The sequence below is a fragment of the Mya arenaria genome, chromosome 10, assembly GCF_026914265.1.
Source record: "Mya arenaria isolate MELC-2E11 chromosome 10, ASM2691426v1".
Taxonomy (NCBI): domain Eukaryota; kingdom Metazoa; phylum Mollusca; class Bivalvia; order Myida; family Myidae; genus Mya; species Mya arenaria.
Genome location: NC_069131.1, coordinates 53451309 through 53472619, shown reverse-complemented (window position 1 = coordinate 53472619; position 21311 = coordinate 53451309). Strand labels below are relative to the sequence as shown.

The following is a 21311-nucleotide window of genomic DNA, read 5'->3' as shown; positions in this document are numbered from 1 at the left end:
GCGATTGCGATACAGACGGAACAGGGTCACTGGTTTGATTCCCCGTACGCTATACAATTAGGACTGCGGGTTTCACTGATATATTGTGAGATTGGTTTATAAGCGTTTTGTATGCTGGTCCTGTCGAAGTTATAGCATAGGTGTTGTTGTGTTTCTGTTTGTGCGTTCTTGGTTTTAGGATAATTGAACATTGATTCTTGAACCATAATAATTATTTCCAGTCATTTGTTTCCGTAAGCAATCATTGTTAATCACGTGTATATATTACTAATGTCATTAATTTTTGGGACTAAACAGTCCGAGAATAGATTTGTAGTTTAATTTAAGGTAGCGTGTCCGAGCTAGCTAGGGAAGAAACGTTACAAGTAGAAGTATAGAAAGTAGATTTTTAAGTAATAGTAATTGATGTGTTTTAACGTGTATTTGAGATGTGTAAGTTTGAATTGATTGCAAGTGAAGTGTATAAATGCATAAATAATTAAGATTTCAAGGTGAAGACGGTTTTGTCGGTTCGTTCCATCGAAAATCAGCTAACGTTTAAAAACAAGATGGCGGACAATGATCCTACAAGTGTGTTGAAACAAATTTTCGTTAAAACAGGCGAACGACCATTTGCGATATCATTGTTTTGAAGAAGTTTAGATATGACGGCTATATGCAGAAACACCATCATGTTGTTGAAGCTGTACACATAACCATGCATTTGTTACTTCAAGCAAAACTTTCCAAACAGGTTTCCAAACTGCCAAAACCATTGAAACCAAAAATGAAACTAGATTGGTATCAACAAAAAACACTCTTAGTTGCATATCTTCATCATATTAATACATATTTGTGTGAATTGAACCTTAGTCAGAATAAAAGTTAAACAAAAGTTGAGGAAATTATGCAATGTGTTTGCCATTTGTGAAAATAATAGCGCAATAGCCATAGCGTAGCAAAGCGTTAACATATCGTAACGTCGTGAACCGAGCATTGGGGATCTGATTGAAATAAGATTGACTGGTGTTACAACTAGAGTCCTTCACCAAAACTTCCCTAAGAGCACTGGTGTCATTATGAGGCAATGAGGAAGTACCCAAGGTAGGTCTTAAAATATAACCGTTGTACAACTTTACAACGACAACACTTTCTCCCTTAAAACACTTTCACTCCACTCTCGCTAGTATATTGACACATTTACCACGCGTTTACCATTAAATAAACGTTATGATAAACCGCTTACATTATTCAATTTAACTGGAAGCTTTCAGAACAATGTTAATCTTTGTTACCAACACGTGAAGTTTAGCTCATTACATTCATGACGGTGTGTACATACCGCACCATAGCGTAATGTCGTGAACAGAGTATTGAGAATCTTATTTAAATGAGAATGATTTGTGTAACGATAACGACTTAAGCTCTTTAACGAAACTTCCCCAAATGCAATGTTGTGGCCGTATCATGTATGGTTTAAGAAGGTATGATTTCTAACACTGGTATCGCGCGTACGATTAAGACCGCGGATGATCCAAACAAGAGCCTACTTGACCCCGCGACTTCTACAGCTAGGAAATGGGATAATTCTCCGACTGTGCTTTTTAAGAACGATTTATTGCGAATTTAAAACGTATTTATATACTCTTATATACTAAATTACATTTTATCATTATAGATCTCTAGAGTATATTGTATCATCTAACAAATCAACTTAACTATGATGATTTGTGCGGAATATTAGGTAAAATACATTAACTAACGTATATTTAACAGTTGTCCGTAACGTTCGTGAACAATGTTTATAAAATCATGAAAGTATTGCTCACATAAAAACCTACTAGTTATCAGTTTGGGACATCACTGCTTTGAATAATAATGCTTAACTTTTAACATGTTGAAATCATTGTTAGTTCATATATGTATATATGTATAATGCACTCTCGCATTTATCAACTATTGCCATGCCATGTGTTATGTTATTGTAACAACGATGAACTGTATATGTTCAAGTTAACAATAAATTTTCTGTTCTGTTCTGTTCTGTTGTCAATGCCGTTATTGTTATCATGTAGCAGAGTTATAACTCGTTAAAATTGACCTTTCAGAATATTTTAGCTCGTGTGTATAACATTAACCATTGCATTTTCATACATCAAAATCGCGTTTTGCCTACAATAATACGATGAAAACTACACGGAAAAGTTACCAAGGTTTTATTTAAAGGGTACATTGAAGTCTTATAGCGCCTAGTGTTTGCTTTTAAAATAAACTCAATCATATGATAAAAATGGCCAAATTACCTACATATCATAATTGAAAGGAAGTAGGAACTATTCATATTATGCCACTTGCAAGATTCAGAAAGACGATGTTTTCAAATTGTTATAGAAAATATAAAGGATACACCTAGAAAAACTTTAATTTTTCAATATATGGCAACCGTTCGTGACGCAATGTTTAATTAAAGGCCTTGGACGCATATAAGCATGCATAGGGGAACTTTGGAACCATGAAAACTGTTGATCTTATATGATGATTGTCTTGTGACGTTGTTTGTATCTAGTTAAGGTTTTGATTGGCCTTGACCTTTGATCCTTTAAACAAGATGGTATTTGGTGGAGTATGAAGGTACAACTGGGTTTCTCCACGTATATTTGTATAGTATAACTTCTTATCGTATAAGATGTGGTTAAATATCCAGCTGTTCTGGTTTAAACATATTTTATTCAACATATCTATATATCTATATATACATATAATACACGTTTAATATAATTTAAGTATTTGCATTAATATATTGAATCGGATTGAAACGAAAGCATAGCTTATAAAGTTTCTCTCCGTGAGAATTAAGTAACACGTTATGCAGAGTAATGAGAAGGTTAGACAATTTTAATTACATGTATATATGTATAATGAAAACATGCAGAATATTATCTTAAGAGATCGAAAGAAAGCGTTTGAAATAGGGTATAAAAATGATAATTTCGGTAACAAAAAGAAAAGAAGAGAGCATGGATGAAAACAAAAGTAGACAGAGCGAGAATATATGTAAGTTTGATGATAGTTAGATTGATGATAGTTGGGTACCTGTACCGTTTGGTAGAAAGGGTCAAGTCTGGGAATATAGCATAATCAGAAGCGTTTCGAGTTTTGTAAGAAGTTATGAACAAAACTGAAGATTTTTGAGTTGCTCTCGTTGTTAAGGGTGGGATCACCGTGATATCAATGTCAACACGTGTGATTCTAGACATATCACGAATTAAGGTTTGTCGAATATCCGTATACAAGGGACAATGCAGGAAGAAGTGAGTGCTACTTTCAACTTCACCACATTCGCATAGAGCAGCAATTATCAGAAAATGGAAGGGATTTTCGGTATTTACGGGGGTTTTCGGGATTTCGGTAATTCCACCGACCGGAAATTATCATGTTTTTGCAAAAGAGGTGATAGTTAAGGGCACTACAACTAGTACGCAGTCGAGCGTGGAGTACCTGCAAGCGACGGCTACCGTTGTAATAGTATGGAGGGCAGACTGAAGATTGATTTGAAATAGATCTCTTGAAAGAAGCAATAGAAGGGATGTCCCGCACATCCCGAGAAAGTTCATTCCATGCACGTACAGAAGAAGGAAGGAAAGAGGAAAAGTAAGAACTAGTACGTGACATAACCGTTCTTGTATTAGATGCATTGCGTAGTGGATAATTATGAGAACCAACAGTTTGGGGTGTAAGGGATGATAAATACTCAGATACAAGGCCGTTGTCCATTTTATAGAAGAGACATAGTTTGTGATTGAGTCGTCTTTCTGAAAGAGTAGGCCAGCTCAGTTCCTTGTGAAGAACGGTAATAGATACTAGCTTTGTAGCCCCACAGACGGTTCTACCGGCCTCATTTTGAATCTTTTGAAGTTCATTTTTTTCATTTCATGTCCCACACTGTATCAGCATATTCAAGAATTGGGCGAATGTATGAAAAATAGATAATTTCTAGACATTTTCTGTCCAAACGAAATTTTAGCTTTCGCATGATGCATATGCGTTTGAGGGCCTTACTTCTAATGTGCTCAAAGTGCTCGTGCCATGTACAGTCACTTGAAAGGACCAAACCAAGATGTTTGTGCGAGTTAGTTTCTGAAAATTTTTGACCATACATAGTTAACTCGGGATAGAAACAAGGTTGTCGTTTTCGGGAAAACAAAATTGACATAGTTTTTGCAGGGTTAAAGGTTACTAATCATTTATCAGCCCAAGTATTTATGCTATCAATATCCCTCTGGATTATTTCAGTGGCCCTCAGGGGCTCATCAACCAGAATGTACAGACTGGTATCGTCTGCGAATAACCTTATATTACTACCAATATTAACAACAATGTCATTTCTGAATATAAGAAATAAAAGGGGACCTAGAATGGAACCTCGCGGAACACCGGTCTCAAGTTGGGCCCAACTAGACATGGAGCCAGGGAGAACTACGCGTTGCCTACGATTATTGAGATAGTCACGGAACCATGATAGTAAGTTGCGATGGACACCTGTTTCTTGAAGCTTCACAAGCAAACCCTTGTGCCAAACTTTATCAAACGCCTTGCTAATATCAAGGAATACTGTTCGAACTTCAAGGCCATCATCTAATGCCTTGCAAAAAGTGTTGTAAAGAAAGGTAAGTTGATTAACAGTGGAGTCACCTGGCCGAAAGCCTGACTGAAACGAGGTTTGAAAGTTTATATCACGAAGATGGTTAAAAAAAAAATTCTGAAAAGCTGTTCTGAAAAGCATAGGAGAAAACGAACACAAACTTTTATTCCGTAATAAGATATGCTATCTGGCAATTATTCAAAATAAAACTGCCGCATAAGAGGTCATTTTACTGTCAACCCAGACGAGGTTGAATCACCAGAACGATGTTATCCGACCAATGCTTGACCTACCCTAAATGTAAATCAAATGAAAGCGTGTTATTGTTATTCTTAATAAATCATAAATTACATTATAAACATCAATGCGTATGTTTTTAAAAGTTAAACATATAGAAATGATTATCTTTGCCTCAGTGTAAGAACATAATATACTTCATCGATTTACTTTTGGTGTTCACGTGGTGAAATCTAAAGCTGTTGTGATCTAACACGGGGAACAAACAGTCACATATATCATTGATCTTTATATCAGTTTACATTACGTAAAGACCTTTACTTTACCTGACTTCACAAATTGAAGGGAACTTTGATGCACACGACATATCATTCCAAAGCATTCCCCTGAAGTACCACATTCCTACACAATATTCGATATTGTAAGAGTCAAGAGGTTGTGACGGTGCTCAGCCTGGAAATATGTTGTGTTGAGGTCAATCAAGCATGACTCTGATTGTGTCCCGACCTACCACGAGGTTGTGTTGACGTCAATCAAGCATGACTCTGATTGTGTCCCGACCTACCACGAGGTTGTGTTGAGGTCAATAAAGCATGACTCTGATTGTGTCCCGACCTACCACGAGGTTGTGTTGAGGTCAATCAAGCATGACTCTGATTGTGTCCCGACCTACCACGAGGTTGTGTTGAGGTCAATCAAGCATGACTCTGATTGTGTCCCGACCTACCACGAGGCGAACATATTTACCACTAGATCGTTCATTGATCGTTTCTTGCAAACAAAAAAAGCCCTTCACCATAATAGAATTTGTACTGAAAAGCCAAACAAAACATCTAAGTTAAATGACACCGCTTTTTATTTTTAAAACGAGCCAGAGTAACACCTTCCATTAACTGACGGTGCATTATTATTAATAATTGAACGTTGATGGTTTTCGAACGTGGACTAAATTTTACCCCCCCCCCCCCCACCTCCTATGTATACATTGAACATGTCACAGTACCTCTGAACGTTCCCGGTGTTAGTTCTTCATCATTGTCCACCCATCTGTACACTCCTTCTACCTCCGTATCTCTGAGACCGATCCACCAGCTTTGATTGCGGTCTATGGTGGAGAAGATGTAACAAATTAAGAAAACGTTCTTGAAAGGTATTCGGAATATAAACATATATTGTCTAAAAAGGTTATTTAACACCCGTAACTTAATGATCGAATTTACTTAGGTTAAACGAATATGACCGTTCTAGAAGTATGATAAACAACACTGACAATATAAAACCATGTTTGATTGGGGTCTTTGGTGGAGAAAATGTAACAACTTTAGAAAACGTTATTTGTAGTTATTCGAAATATAAACATATTTTGTCGAAAAGGGTTTAAACATATACTCATGATGTCATCAAGCCGGACAAGTGGGTTTTCCCCGGGTACTCCAGTTTCCCCCACAACACAAGACCACACTCTCGCGCAACATCGTGCCAACGAGAGTGACTTAGTATAAGCTATCATAGCTTCCTTCACAATCGTTGTAAAATATATAATGGTTAAAGTAAAAGGCCTTAGATAGAGACATATGACCGTCCTGAAGCAGCAGAGCATGTTCAACAACATAATAATATAGTAATATAAAACATGACGCTGACAATATCAAACACATATTTATACTATTAGCATCACTTTCAGCATTTGCTGAGTGAAAAGACTATGTACAAAGAGAAAAAAAAATGAAGAGAAAGTTCACGTCTTCTAAAGTACATTCAAACTCAATATTTAATGCATTTATCTGAAACTGCGTAGTCTAAGGAATTTTGTCTGGGCATGTGTTTTCGATGAAAGTATATTTTCACACAAAAAAACTAAGAAAAACAACATTGTCACACTAAACAACATGGCGGCTTCATGTACATAATAGGTAATTGTGAGTGTGTTTTTAAGAATGGGGCCTTGTTTAATGAAGAATCCTTCTGAAGACAAATTTCGGTAAGTGCTTTCCAGATATGTAAACCTATTCTTAAAACAATACCATTAATAATAAGTTTAAATTTACTTTCATACAAATGATTTTTCTATGAAAACAGAATGGAAACGTTTTGGAACTACCCACTAAGTTGCAAATGGGACACTAAGTTGCGGTCTCTGCTAATATTACGTTTGCATTGGATTTGGTTGTACACAGCTCCCTGCAAAACTGATGAAAACAAACACCTGCACGCTAGCCTATAAACACACACATACACACGCGCGCGCACGCACACAAACGCATACGTATACATACACGAACACAGACACAAATTCACCCGTACACATACAACGGCACAAAATATAGCAAACAAAACAGATAAAAACATTGTCCTTACTTATATTTAGTATCTTGTCTTTGACGAAGGATTGTTCAGCTGCGGTGTTGATATGGGCAAGGTGGCCATTGTTTTGGTTACAGTAAATCTGAAATGGCACATACATAGTGTGATTAGTTTGTGTGTTTAACTATTGCAGTAAGTTCTGGGAATTGACTGTCATTCTATATCTAACGAAACAGTTAAAACATATTTGTATAACCTGATTCGTTATATAAATATAAATATTTTATGTTTTTTAACACGAAAGCTATCAATTTGTCTTCGAGTGAACTTATCTACGGTCAACAGTATTAATTGCTTCACTCTCGCGCTATGACGTCATTGGAATTTTCAAAAAACAACAACTTAGATACACAATTTCCATGATAATATTGCGCCACAGTTCTTCAGACTCTTTCAAAGTACATATTTTCAAACACATTGGCAATTGGCTGTGACCATTGATTAACCGAATGAAATCTGAATATATCGACTCTGAGGGCCTTCAAAAATCGATGTTCTGTAAAATTATGCTAATCATTGAAATTCAAAAGTTTAGAACTGATATTTAAGAAAATGAATTACTCTACGTAAGTACCTCTGAATCGTTGAACTCCATGGAGTCAGTTTGGAAATAGTAACAGGAGCCTTGGAAGAGCTCCCAGCTGTCCGGACAGGAGGGGGGGGGGGGTTGGGTTGATTGCGCTGTAGAAGCATGAACATTACTTTGTGTGATTTTATATTGTATAGGTTATTGAGTATTAAGTTTATTTATTTTTTAAATAATCTTATTTATGTAAAGAATGCGGCGACATGTACCATTAAACAATGGTCCGATCGGACGTATAACTGTTTTCTTCCAAGTTGTCTAATTGTTTTTTTTATGTCTAAAGCCATACGAAACCTGAAATATTGGTAAATACACATAAAAACAAAACTTTTAAAAAAAATGTTCTATAGTGATGAATTTTAAAAGCTGATCGGAGGTTGCTATATTTTTGTGTTTATCATCCGAATTCAAAAATATTTTTTTAAACATAGCCAATAAGGCAATGGAAAATCAGAGAAAAGCACAGCTGTTGAAACAATCCACCTCAATTACCAACATACGGCAAGGACCAACATGTTTTGTCATTCATCTATAATAGTCAGATTTTTATACTGTTTTCATGAGCATCAAACGTACGACATCACGTCCTGAACACAATATTTGATAATTAAGTTACCATGTTTGCATGTCCGCGAAGTTCATCGGTTTCAATCCTTGAACCTTTGTCATTCAGAAATGATATTTAGACCCATGATAATGAATTATATCACATACTTTAGGTTATTTCTAATATGTGAAAATTGATAAAATATTCTAATATCACTTTTCATAAACAACACGTCTAGATGTTACGTTAGCAAAAATGTGAGGGTGTCCTGCTCGGTGTCAACTTAAAATAGTTTTGGTAAATAATCAGTGATAACTCTTAACATACCGTTTATTTCGAAATGAGGTATTCCCTATCGAGTGACCAGCTAAACTATAATATCTCTGGTGTATGCGTTTTAAACAAATGTATTATATCATTTCAAAATTAAAGTATAGTGAGAGAAATCACTGCTTATTAACTCAAATATGACTATTCATGTTGATTTAATGCACTTCATGTTTGCATTTCTGTTTAAGTTGCAATGCTTGGTTATTATCGGTGTTTTTTCCAGTGTTTTTTTTAACAGTGTCAATTGTGTGCTACGTTTTCATGAAAGCATCCATCGTAACATTTTAACTCTCAATAATACTAATAAAACACAAGAAACGCATGTGTACGGAAAAAGTTAAGGAATATCAGACATGTATTTTTAAATAAAGAGAACCACATTACTCAGGCACATGACGGGACAAGTGACCTCTGTCGACATTGCGCACGTCATGATTTGCACATTAAGGGACAGGTGACTTCTGCCTACATTACGCAAGTATTTTATTGCACATAACGGGACACGTGACATCTGCCCACATAACTAACAGCATTTACTGCACATTACCGAACACGTGACCTTTGCCTACATTACTCACGACATTTACTGCACATAACGTGACATGTGACCTTTGCCCACATGACTCACGGCATTTATGGCACATTACGATGCAAATGACATCTTCTCGTATTACTCACGGCAATTATTGCACATTACGGACACGTGACCACTGCCAACAACACTCATGGCATTTATGGTACATTACGGACACAAGACCTCTGCCTACGTTACGCATGGCATTTATTGCACGCTACGGTACACGTGACCTCTGCCCACATTACTCAAGGCATTATTGCACATTATCGGTCGGACACGTGACATTTGCTTACATTAATCACGGCATTTATTGCACATTACGGGACACGAGACCTTTGACCACATTAATCAAGTCATTTTTGCACATTATCGGACACGTAATTTCTGCCTACATAACTCAAGGAATTTATTGCACATTACGGGACACGTGACCTCTGCTCATATTACTCACGGCACATATTGCACATAACAGGACACGTGATCTCTACCCACATTACGCGAGGCATTTTTTCACATTACGGGACACGTGACCTCTGCCCACATTACTAACGTCAGTTTTTGCACATTACTGGACACGTGACATCTGCCTACATTTCTCACGGCATTTATTGCACATTAATGGAAACGTGACCTCTGCCCACATTACTCACGACATTTACTGCACATTACGGGCCACGTGACCTCTGCCCATATTACTCACGGCATTTATTGCACATTACGGGACACGTGACCTCTGCCTACATTACTCACGGCATTTTTGCACATTATCGGACACGTGACCTCTGCCCACATTACTCACGGCATTTTTTGCACATAACGGGAACCTTACCTCTGCCCTCATTACTCACGGCATTTATTGCACTTTACGGGACACGTGAGCTCTGCCTACATTACTCACGGCATTTTTGCACATTATCGGACACGTGACCTCTGCCCACATTACTCACGGCATTTTTTGCACATAACGGGAACCTTACCTCTGCCCTCATTACTCACGGCATTTATTGCACTTTACGGGACACGTGACCTCTGCCTACATTACTCACGGCATTTATTGCACATTGTCGGACACGTGACCCCTGCCTACTTTACTCATGGCATTTATTGCATATTGTCGGACACGTGACCTCTGCCTTCATTACTTACGGCATTTATTGCACATTGTTGGACACTTGACCTCTGCCTACATTACTTACGGCATTTATTTCACATTATTGTACACGTGACCTCTGCCTACATTACTCAGGGCTTTTATTGCACATTACTGTACACTTGACCTCTGCCTACATTACTCAGGGCTTTTATTGCACATTACTGTACACGTGACCTCTGCCTACATTACTCAGGGCATTTATTGCACATTGTCGGACACGTGACCTCTGCATTAATTACTCACGGCATTTATTGCACATTACTGGACACGTGACCTCTGCGAGAAGGGTATCTTGGCAGATCTGCGGGTTGCTACGACAGCCAGTATCATCCAGGTCCACGCACATCTTCAAACCTGTAGCCACATGCAGGCCAACCACCCAAAAAAGTAAAAATGCTGAAAGAAAATAATTTAATAATTATAATCTGGAAACAACATGTTTACTTTAGAAAAATGTGTACAACTTAATAACTCCGTTACCGAGTCAATACAGCAATGCTATAATATTATATTATAGTATGGCATTATGGAGTTTAATAACATTTCATTTTTAACACTTCGGTTTAAACGTCTTTTCAAAAAAACTAGCAATTAATTATTTTATGATAAGAGTAATTACAAATGGAATATAAAAATAAAGTCATATAGAAAAATACGCCAAACCAAAATGACACATGATGTTACGCAGTAAATAAAATTAACAACTTTTTAGAAGAAACGAATTTACCTTTTCTTTTGTAAGAGACCATAGCCTTATTCTGTACGAATTAATATAATAGTCACTGTGTTAAAATAAGAAATGTCTTGGTTATCTCATATTCATGACACTGTTGACCTTATTGCCCTACATAGAAAGCGCATATCTCATTGTTAACTTATAACAATTCATACTAGCACGACTATGGAAAGAGCTGTTAGCTTATATAGATAACTTTGTAGTCCATTTTGGTGGTACTTGTGTCCTTCTGAGAGGTAAGAAAGTACCTCAGGTAGGGCTTGGATAAACAACTGACGGACACGTTTAACAAGTACACCTGTTTTTCCCTAAAGCACTCTCACCCCACTCACTCATAAATCAGAAAACGCGTAAACCATCAAATCAACGTTATGATAAAACCAAAATCCTAATCATAAAAATCATGTAGAAAAAAAACATTTCATTTTTGTTATATCTTGTCTAACGTATTCACAGATGTACGAGATTGTCTTTGGTAACCAACTTAAATGTTTTGTACTACTAGTTCAACACACACGAAGTGTTCTGCTAGACTTTAACCTATAGCACATATCAGTAATGGCTTAAAACATATCTACAGAATTTAACTGTCAACCCTCATTTATCATCCAACATGGCGGTCCTCGTTATACACCGAATACCGCAAACCTGCCGGTAAAATGCATTTACGTAGCGACCACAGTTTTCACAAATCACAATTTACATATTTGGCTTCTTATAACTTTAATGCCGTGCACTCACGCTTTCCGTCGTGATTTATCCTAATGGAACATATGCCTCCCTGTTCGAGAGCATCATTACCACAAAAAAGTAGTTTCAGGCACAAATAAGCTCATCATTCTCACAAACTTAGGAAGCCCTGTTTACTAACTTTTGGGTATCGCACTTATAATAAAATCGGAGAATAATCCGATCATCGCGACACCTACTGTTAAGATATATTTCACCGATTGTGCTTATTGAGTACGATTTAAAACAAATTAAACATATTAGGAAGTGCCTACTTTGTATAATGTTTTTTCTTCTTTTTATTCACTCATGGCAGTGGTTCGAAGCATAATTTTACAATATACGACCATTGGCTACTATCTTTTCAGGTTTTGAGGCCGAATGGTTTGTAGTTTAAAACACTTGCTGAGCATGCTGCGTACTTAATCCTCTTGTCACAGTTCTCGATTTTAAAATGGCACTTAAGGTCATTTGATGTTGTGTTTGTAATTGTTTGTTTTCTGTATACGTGTTTAATCAAAGTTATTTCGATGTTACAGTTCTTTGTAACCTTTATCATTTACATTTACTTTCATTTTTGGTCTTAATTATTCGTTCATTCCATCTTCACTTTATTCATCGATAAACTTTCACCCTAACATTTAACCCATTCACGAAAAGTCCGCGCACTCGTATATAACATTTTTGACATTTCTGACGTATTTGTTGTCTCTATTTATTCATTTGCGTGGCTTTCCTTCGGCACGCGGAAGAGCGATTCTTTATCAGCTAATCAATACCGGGTTCAATCATTATTTGATATGACCTTACCGGAGGATCCTACCTGAAATGTTTGATGAAAATCGTGCATACCTAAAGGAGATGCTGGAGTCTTGCGCTTTTTTTGTGAATCGGAGAACACCATTTCATTTATTTCATTAATTATGGTCTTGGTTAGTGTGAAGCACAACTCGCTTCGGTAATGTGAAGCCTTTAGTCATTTGAATTCTATAAATGTGAAGTACACGTACTATATCCAAAGGCTCGAAGAAACCTTTGAATCAATGTCCGGTTATAGGTTTGGCAATGTGACATAACGGAGCCTGATAAGCCTAAGACGGCTTTTTCAGTGGGTACATCTGATGTTTTACGATTTTCAACGTATGGCCAGCAACGTTCCATAGCGCTGTATGGTGAACTGCATTTTAAAGAATGTATGATCCATTTGGACGACATCATTATTTTCAGCAATGCCTTAGACCCATTTTCAGAGGCTAAATTTTGTTTCCAGTCACTAAGATCAGCAGGGTTGAAGTTAAAGGGCAGCATGTCAGTTTTTTTCAGCGGCATGTATCTAGAACACGTTGTTAGCGAGTAGGGCGTAGAGACTGACCAAGACAACTTTTATGCAATAATCGTTCATAATTGACCTAGCCATTGTCCTAAACTTTTAAGGACATTTTAGTTCGTGCATTAAACATTAACATTTGTAAAACAACAGAAATAACTCAAAAAAATGTATTCAATAGGTACATTTAAGTCCGCTTTTTAAACAGATGGATTTAAATGATAACAAATAATTAAAATTATGTATGGACACGTCTGATAGTGCTAGTTGCGAGATTCAAATCACTATTGTTGTTCAAATGTATTGGAATACTGGAGACACTTCGAAAAGCTTTAATTCTACAATATGTGGCAAAAGAGGGATGTGTCCTGGCTTTAACGTTATAGGGGGCGTATCTTAGTAGACCATCTCTAACTCAATAGATCATCCCTAAAATATAGGTTTCAATACAATTACTTACGTTTAGGGAACATTTGAACGCTGAAAACGGAGAACCTGCTGTGTGTGAGTATTTTAACGTTTAATGTATCTAATTAAGTTTTTAATTGGAATAAGCCTTTGATCATTTGAACAATTGTAGCTTAGTTAAATTTTGATAACTTGGCCTGTCTCTGTAGTTTCTATTGTTTAATTATCAAACTATTCGTGCTTGTATTTCCATAAGTTTAAATAATGCAAAGAAAACGAACACAATCGTTTATCCTGTTTTAATGTATGCTACATGTCAAGGAATGAAACGAAATCAACTTCATAAGACGCGTCCTTTTACTGTCGACGCCAGACAAGTTGAGTCACCAGAACAATGTTATCCGACCAATGCTTGACCAACCCTTAATATAAATCAGTTAAAAAACAGTTATTCTTAAAACTTAATACAATAAATGTATTTACAGTAATGGTTGTGTTGAAAATAGTAAAACATATATTTTCCCTGAGCCCATACGCAAACAACAACACTACTTGCCTACATGCAGACATGAAGTTCTTTGATCACAAAACACCATTAAAGCAAGACTCTGTACGATACATTATTTAACATATAGCAGGAATCCTTACTATACAACAGTTGAAATATATCAGGGATCTTTACCTCAGGATACATTTAGCATTTTTAATATACCTTAGTTCACAAATTGAAGGAAACCTTTGTGTACACGATATGTCGTTCCAAAGCATCTTCACGGTGTGCCACATTCCTACACAATCTTCGGAATCGTAAGCATCGTATGGCTGTGTCGGGTACCAGCCTGAAATAAGGGGCCAAGCAAGATCCTGACTATGCTCCAACCTTCGACAAGGCGGATAAATCATTTTATCAATCTTTTAATTTGTTTTGAAAACCAAAAACCCCTTTCATAGCTATAATGTTTGCACTATATAGAACCACACGAGATATTGCAGTAAAATGACAACGATATATTATTTTCAATACCAGCCAAGTTACATAAAACATTTACTAACGATATTTTATTATTATCTCACCGTTGATTCTTCGGGAACGTGGACTTTATTTGAAAGAACAAAAACATACACTGAACATGAAAGAGTACCTCTGAACACACTCGGTGTCAGTTCTTCATCATTGTCAACCCATCGGTACACTCCTTCAACCTGCACATCTGTCAGCCCGATAAACCAGGTTTGATTGGGATCTATGTCGGAAAAGGTTTAACAGATTTAGAAAACGTTATTGGAAAAAGAATGTTTTGTTTATAAAAAGTTATAGAATATGAACTTTAATGATTGCATTTTAAATAACTAAGATATCGAAATAATACAATTACAGAAGCAGCAGAACATATTCAACACCACTGGTTTTATGAAGCATGACGCTGACAACGTAAAACACAGATTTATACTTAAAACATCACTTTCAGCTTGTGCTGTGTGAAAAGAGATATGTGCAAAGAGAAAATAAAATAAACAGGAAGTTCACGTTAACTTAAGTACATTCCAAATCAATATTTAATAAACGGTTCCAAAACTGCAAACTCTAAAGAACATTGTCCGGGCATAAATAATATTATCAAATCTAAAAGGTCATGGAGTCCTCATGTACATAAGAGGTTATTGTTGGCGTGTTGTTATATGGCGTTATGTTTAATGGAGGATACTTCCGAATGTTTTCCGGTAAGTACTTTCAAGATATGTAAATCCATTTACTTTCGAAGAAATGATTTTTATGTAAAAAAAACAGAATGGAAACGTTTTGGAACCACCCGTGTAGCAGCAAATGGGAACTTTAGTGGTGTCCTCTGGCGTTGTATAGTAGCAAAGGATTTGGTTGTACAAAGCTCCCAACTGAACTGATGAAATCAAACGCATGCATCTAGTCAACAAACATAGGCATACACACGCGCGCGCACGCACACAAACGCAGACATTTATGGGGACAAACACAAAGCTCACGTACACATACATATGCACAAAACATAGGAAATAAATAAAATCATTGTCCTCACTTATATTAAGTATCTTGTTTTTGACAAAGGCTTGTTCAGCTGCGGTGTTGATATGGACGAGATGGCCATTGTTTTGGTTACAGTAAATCTGAAATGGCACAAACATAGAGTGATTGTTTTCTGTGTTAAAGATTGCAGTTAGTTCTTGGAGACTGGCTGTCCTTCTATATCTAACGAAACAGTTAATTTATTAGTCGTTATATAAATATAAATCCTTTATTTTCTGTTGTGTAACACGAAAACTATCAACTTGTCTTCGATTGATCTATTCCCGGTCAACCGTATTAACTGTTTCTCTCTCGCGCTATGACGTCATTAAAATTCCCCAAACCCGTTAGATACAAACGTACCATGATAATATTGAGCCACAGTTCTTCAGACTCTTTCAAAGTACATATTTTACAAACTTTATGGCAATCAGCTGTGACCATTGATTAACAAAATGAAATATGAATGTATCTACTCTGAGGGCCTTCAATATTCCAATCGATGTTTGGTAAACTTATGCTAATCACTGAAATTCAAATATTTAGAAATGATATTTAAGAAAATGAATTACTCTACGTAAGTACCTCTGAATCGTTGAACGCCATGTAGTCAGTTTGGAAATAGTAACAGGAGCCTTGGAAGAGCTCCCAGCTGTCTGGACAGGAGGGGGGTTGGGTTGATTGCGCTGTAGAAGAATAAACATTACTTTGTGTGATTTTGTATGGTATAGGTTATTTAGTATTAAGTTTGGTTTTTTTTAAATTAATTTTATTTATGTAAAGAATGCGGCGACATGTACCATTAAACAATGGTCCGACCGGACGTGTAATTGTTTTCTTGCAAGTTGTCTAATTGTAGTTATGTCTAAAGCCATCCGAAACCTGAAATATTGGTAAATACACATAAAAACAAAACTTTTAAAAAAATGTTCTATAGTGATGAATTTTAAAAGCTGATCGGAGGTTTCTATATTTTTGTGTTTATCATCCGTATTCAAAAATATTTTTTAAACATAGCCAATAAGGCAATGGAAAATCAGAGAAAAGCACAGCTGTTGAAACAATCCACCTCAATTACCAACATACGGCAAGGACCAACATGTTTTGTCATTCCTCTATAATAGTCATAATTTTATACTGTTTTAATGAGCATCAAACGTACGACCTCACGTCCGGAACACAATATTTGATAATTAAGTTACCATCAGGGATATCCTTTCCCATCGAGGTGAGAGTAATCACTGCTTATGAACTCAAATATGACTATTCATGTTGATTTAAAGCACTTTATGTTTGCATTTCTGTTTAAGTTGCAATGCTTGGTTATTATCGGCGTTTTTTTATTCCAGTGTAGTGTTCTAACAGTGTTGTCTGATACGTTTTCATGAAAGCATCCATCGTAACATTTTAACTCTCAATAATACTAATAAAACACAAGAAACGCATGTGTTCGGAAAAATAAAGGAACATCATACATGAATTTTTAAATAAAGAGAACAATATAATTCGCGGCACATGACGGGACACGTGACCTCTGCCCACATTGCGCACGTCATGTATTGCACATTACGGGACAGGTGACTTCTGCCTACATTACGCAAGTATTTTATTGCACATAAAGGGACACGTGACATTTGCCCACATAACTAACGACATTTACTGCACATAACCGGACACGTGACCTTTGCCTACATTACTCACGACATTTACTGCACATAACGTGACATGTGACCTTTGCCCACATGACTCATGTCATTTATGGCACATTACGATGCAAATGACATCTTCTCGCATTACTCACGGCAATTATTGCACATTACGGACTCGTGACCACTGCCATCAACACTCATGGCATTTATTGCACATTACGGACACATGACTTCTGCCTATGTTACGCACGACATTTATTGCACACTACGGGACACGTGACCTCTGCCCACATTACTCAAGACATTCTTGCACATTATCGGTCGGACACGTGACATCTGCCTACATTACTCACTTTTATTGCCCATTACGGGACACGAGACCTTTGCCCACATTAATCAAGGCATTTTTGCACATTATCGGACACGTGATTTCTGCCTACATTTCTCACGGCATTTATTGCACATTAATGGAAACGTGACACCTGCCCGCATTACTCACGGCACTTATTGCACATACCAGGACACGTGATCTCTGACTACATTACGCGAGGCATTTTTGCACATTGTCGGACACGTGACCTCTGCCCACATTACTCAAGGCATTTATTGCACATTACGGGACACCTGACTTCTGCCTACATTACTCACGGCAGTTATTGCACATAACTGGACACGTGACACCTACCTACATTTCTCACGGCATTTTTTGCACATTAATGTACACGTGACATCTGCCCACATTACTCACGGCATTTATTGCATATTACGGGACACGTGACCTCTGCCCATATAACTCACGGCATTTATTGCACATTACTGGACACGTGACACCTGCCTACATTTCTCACGGCATTTATTGCACATTAATGTACACGTGACCTCTGCCCACTTAACTCAAGGCATTTTTGCACATTATCGGACACGTGACCTCTGCCCACATTACTCACGGCATTTATTGCACATTATTGGACACGTGACACCTGCCTACATTACTCAAGGCATTTTTCACATTATCGTACACGTGACTTCTGCCCACATTACTCACGGCATTTATTGCACATAACGGGATACCTTACCTCTGACCTCATTACTCACGGCATTTATTGCACTTTACGGGACACGTGACCTCTGCCTACATTACTCACGACATTCATTGCACATTGTCGGACACGTGACCCCTGCCTACTTTACTAATGGCATTTATTGCATATTGTCGGACACGTGACCTCTGCCTTCATTACTCAGGGCATTTATTGCACATTGTTGGACACTTGACCTCTGCCTACATTACTTACGGCATTTATTTCACATTACTATACACGTGACCTCTGCCTACATTACTCAGGGCTTTCATTGCACATTACTGTACACTTGACCTCTGCCTACATCACTCAGGGCTTTTATTGCACATTACTGTACACGTGACATCTGCCTACATTACTCAGGGCATTTATTGCACATTGTTGGACACGTGACCTCTGCCTACATTATTCACGGCATTAATTGCACATTACGGGACACGTGACCTCTGACTATATTACTCATCGCATAATTTCACATTACGGGACACGTGACCCCCGCCTACATTACTTACGGCATTTATTGCACATTAAGGGACACGTGACCTCTGACTTTATTACTCACGGCATTAATTGCACATTACGGGACACGTGACCCCCGCCTATATTACTTACGGCATTTATTGCATATTAAGGGACACCTGACCCCTGACTTTATTTCTCACGGCATTAATTGCACATTACGGGACACGTGACATCTGCCTACATTACTCAAGGCATTTTTGCACATTATTGGACACGTGACCTCTGCCCACATTACTCACGGCATTTATTGCACATTACTGGACACGTGACACCTGCCTACATTACTCAAGGCATTTTTCACATTATCGTACACGTGACTTCTGCCCACATTACTCACGGCATTTATTGCACATAACGGGATACCTTACCTCTGACCTCATTACTCACGGCATTTATTGCACTTTACGGGACACGTGACCTCTGCCTACATTACTCACGACATTCATTGCACATTGTCGGACACGTGACCCCTGCCTACTTTACTAATGGCATTTATTGCATATTGTCGGACACGTGACCTCTGCCTTCATTACTCAGGGCATTTATTGCACATTGTTGGACACTTGACCTCTGCCTACATTACTTACGGCATTTATTTCACATTACTATACACGTGACCTCTGCCTACATTACTCAGGGCTTTCATTGCACATTACTGTACACTTGACCTCTGCCTACATCACTCAGGGCTTTTATTGCACATTACTGTACACGTGACATCTGCCTACATTACTCAGGGCATTTATTGCACATTGTTGGACACGTGACCTCTGCCTACATTATTCACGGCATTAATTGCACATTACGGGACACGTGACCTCTGACTATATTACTCATCGCATAATTTCACATTACGGGACACGTGACCCCCGCCTACATTACTTACGGCATTTATTGCACATTAAGGGACACGTGACCTCTGACTTTATTACTCACGGCATTAATTGCACATTACGGGACACGTGACCCCCGCCTATATTACTTACGGCATTTATTGCATATTAAGGGACACCTGACCCCTGACTTTATTTCTCACGGCATTAATTGCACATTACGGGACACGTGACATCTGCCTACATTACTCAAGGCATTTTTGCACATTATTGGACACGTGACCTCTGCCCACATTACTCACGGCATTTATTGCACATTACTGGACACGTGACACCTGCCTACATTACTCAAGGCATTTTTCACATTATCGTACACGTGACTTCTGCCCACATTACTCACGGCATTTATTGCACATAACGGGATACCTTACCTCTGACCTCATTACTCACGGCATTTATTGCACTTTACGGGACACGTGACCTCTGCCTACATTACTCACGACATTCATTGCACATTGTCGGACACGTGACCCCTGCCTACTTTACTAATGGCATTTATTGCATATTGTCGGACACGTGACCTCTGCCTTCATTACTCAGGGCATTTATTGCACATTGTTGGACACTTGACCTCTGCCTACATTACTTACGGCATTTATTTCACATTACTATACACGTGACCTCTGCCTACATTACTCAGGGCTTTCATTGCACATTACTGTACACTTGACCTCTGCCTACATCACTCAGGGCTTTTATTGCACATTACTGTACACGTGACATCTGCCTACATTACTCAGGGCATTTATTGCACATTGTTGGACACGTGACCTCTGCCTACATTATTCACGGCATTAATTGCACATTACGGGACACGTGACCTCTGACTATATTACTCATCGCATAATTTCACATTACGGGACACGTGACCCCCGCCTACATTACTTACGGCATTTATTGCACATTAAGGGACACGTGACCTCTGACTTTATTACTCACGGCATTAATTGCACATTACGGGACACGTGACCCCCGCCTATATTACTTACGGCATTAATTGCATATTAAGGGACACCTGACCCCTGACTTTATTTCTCACGGCATTAATTGCACATTACGGGACACGTGACATCTGCCTACATTACTCACGGCATTTATTGCACATTACGGGACACGTGACCTCTGCGAGAAGAATGTCTTGACAGATCTGCGGGTTGTTACGGCAGCCTGTTGCATCCAGGTCCACGCAGGGCTCGGAGGCTGTAGCCACGTGCAGGCCAACCACCCAAAATAGTAAAAATGCTGAAAGGAAAGCATTTCTTTCTGGGAACGGGATATTAACTTTTGCAAACCGTGTACGTGTTTCTGACTCCGTGACCCAGTCAATACAGCAATGATATGTTATTATAAGATATTATATTATATTATTTTTTACCTCACGTGACCAGTCCATTTTCCGTCATATAGAAATAAACGCCAAAACAAAACGACACAAAGTGTTACGCAGTAAAAGAAATTAAACAGCTTTTTAGAAGAAACTAATTTACCTTTTCTTTTGTAAGAGACCAT

General features: G+C 37.8%; 1 protein-coding gene across 1 annotated transcript; it reads right to left on the bottom strand.

Annotated features, from left to right (window-relative positions):
* Positions 1-13899: 13899 nt before the first annotated feature.
* On the bottom strand, positions 13900-21311 carry LOC128204193 (C-type lectin domain family 6 member A-like). Its single transcript, XM_052905572.1, has 7 exons — positions 21290-21311; positions 20892-21044; positions 16242-16342; positions 15670-15757; positions 14758-14859; positions 14328-14454; positions 13900-14037 (listed from the first exon to the last, which is right to left on the bottom strand). The coding sequence occupies exons 1-7, from the start codon at positions 21309-21311 to the stop codon at positions 14013-14015; spliced, it is 618 nt and encodes a 205-aa protein (XP_052761532.1). The 3' UTR covers positions 13900-14012.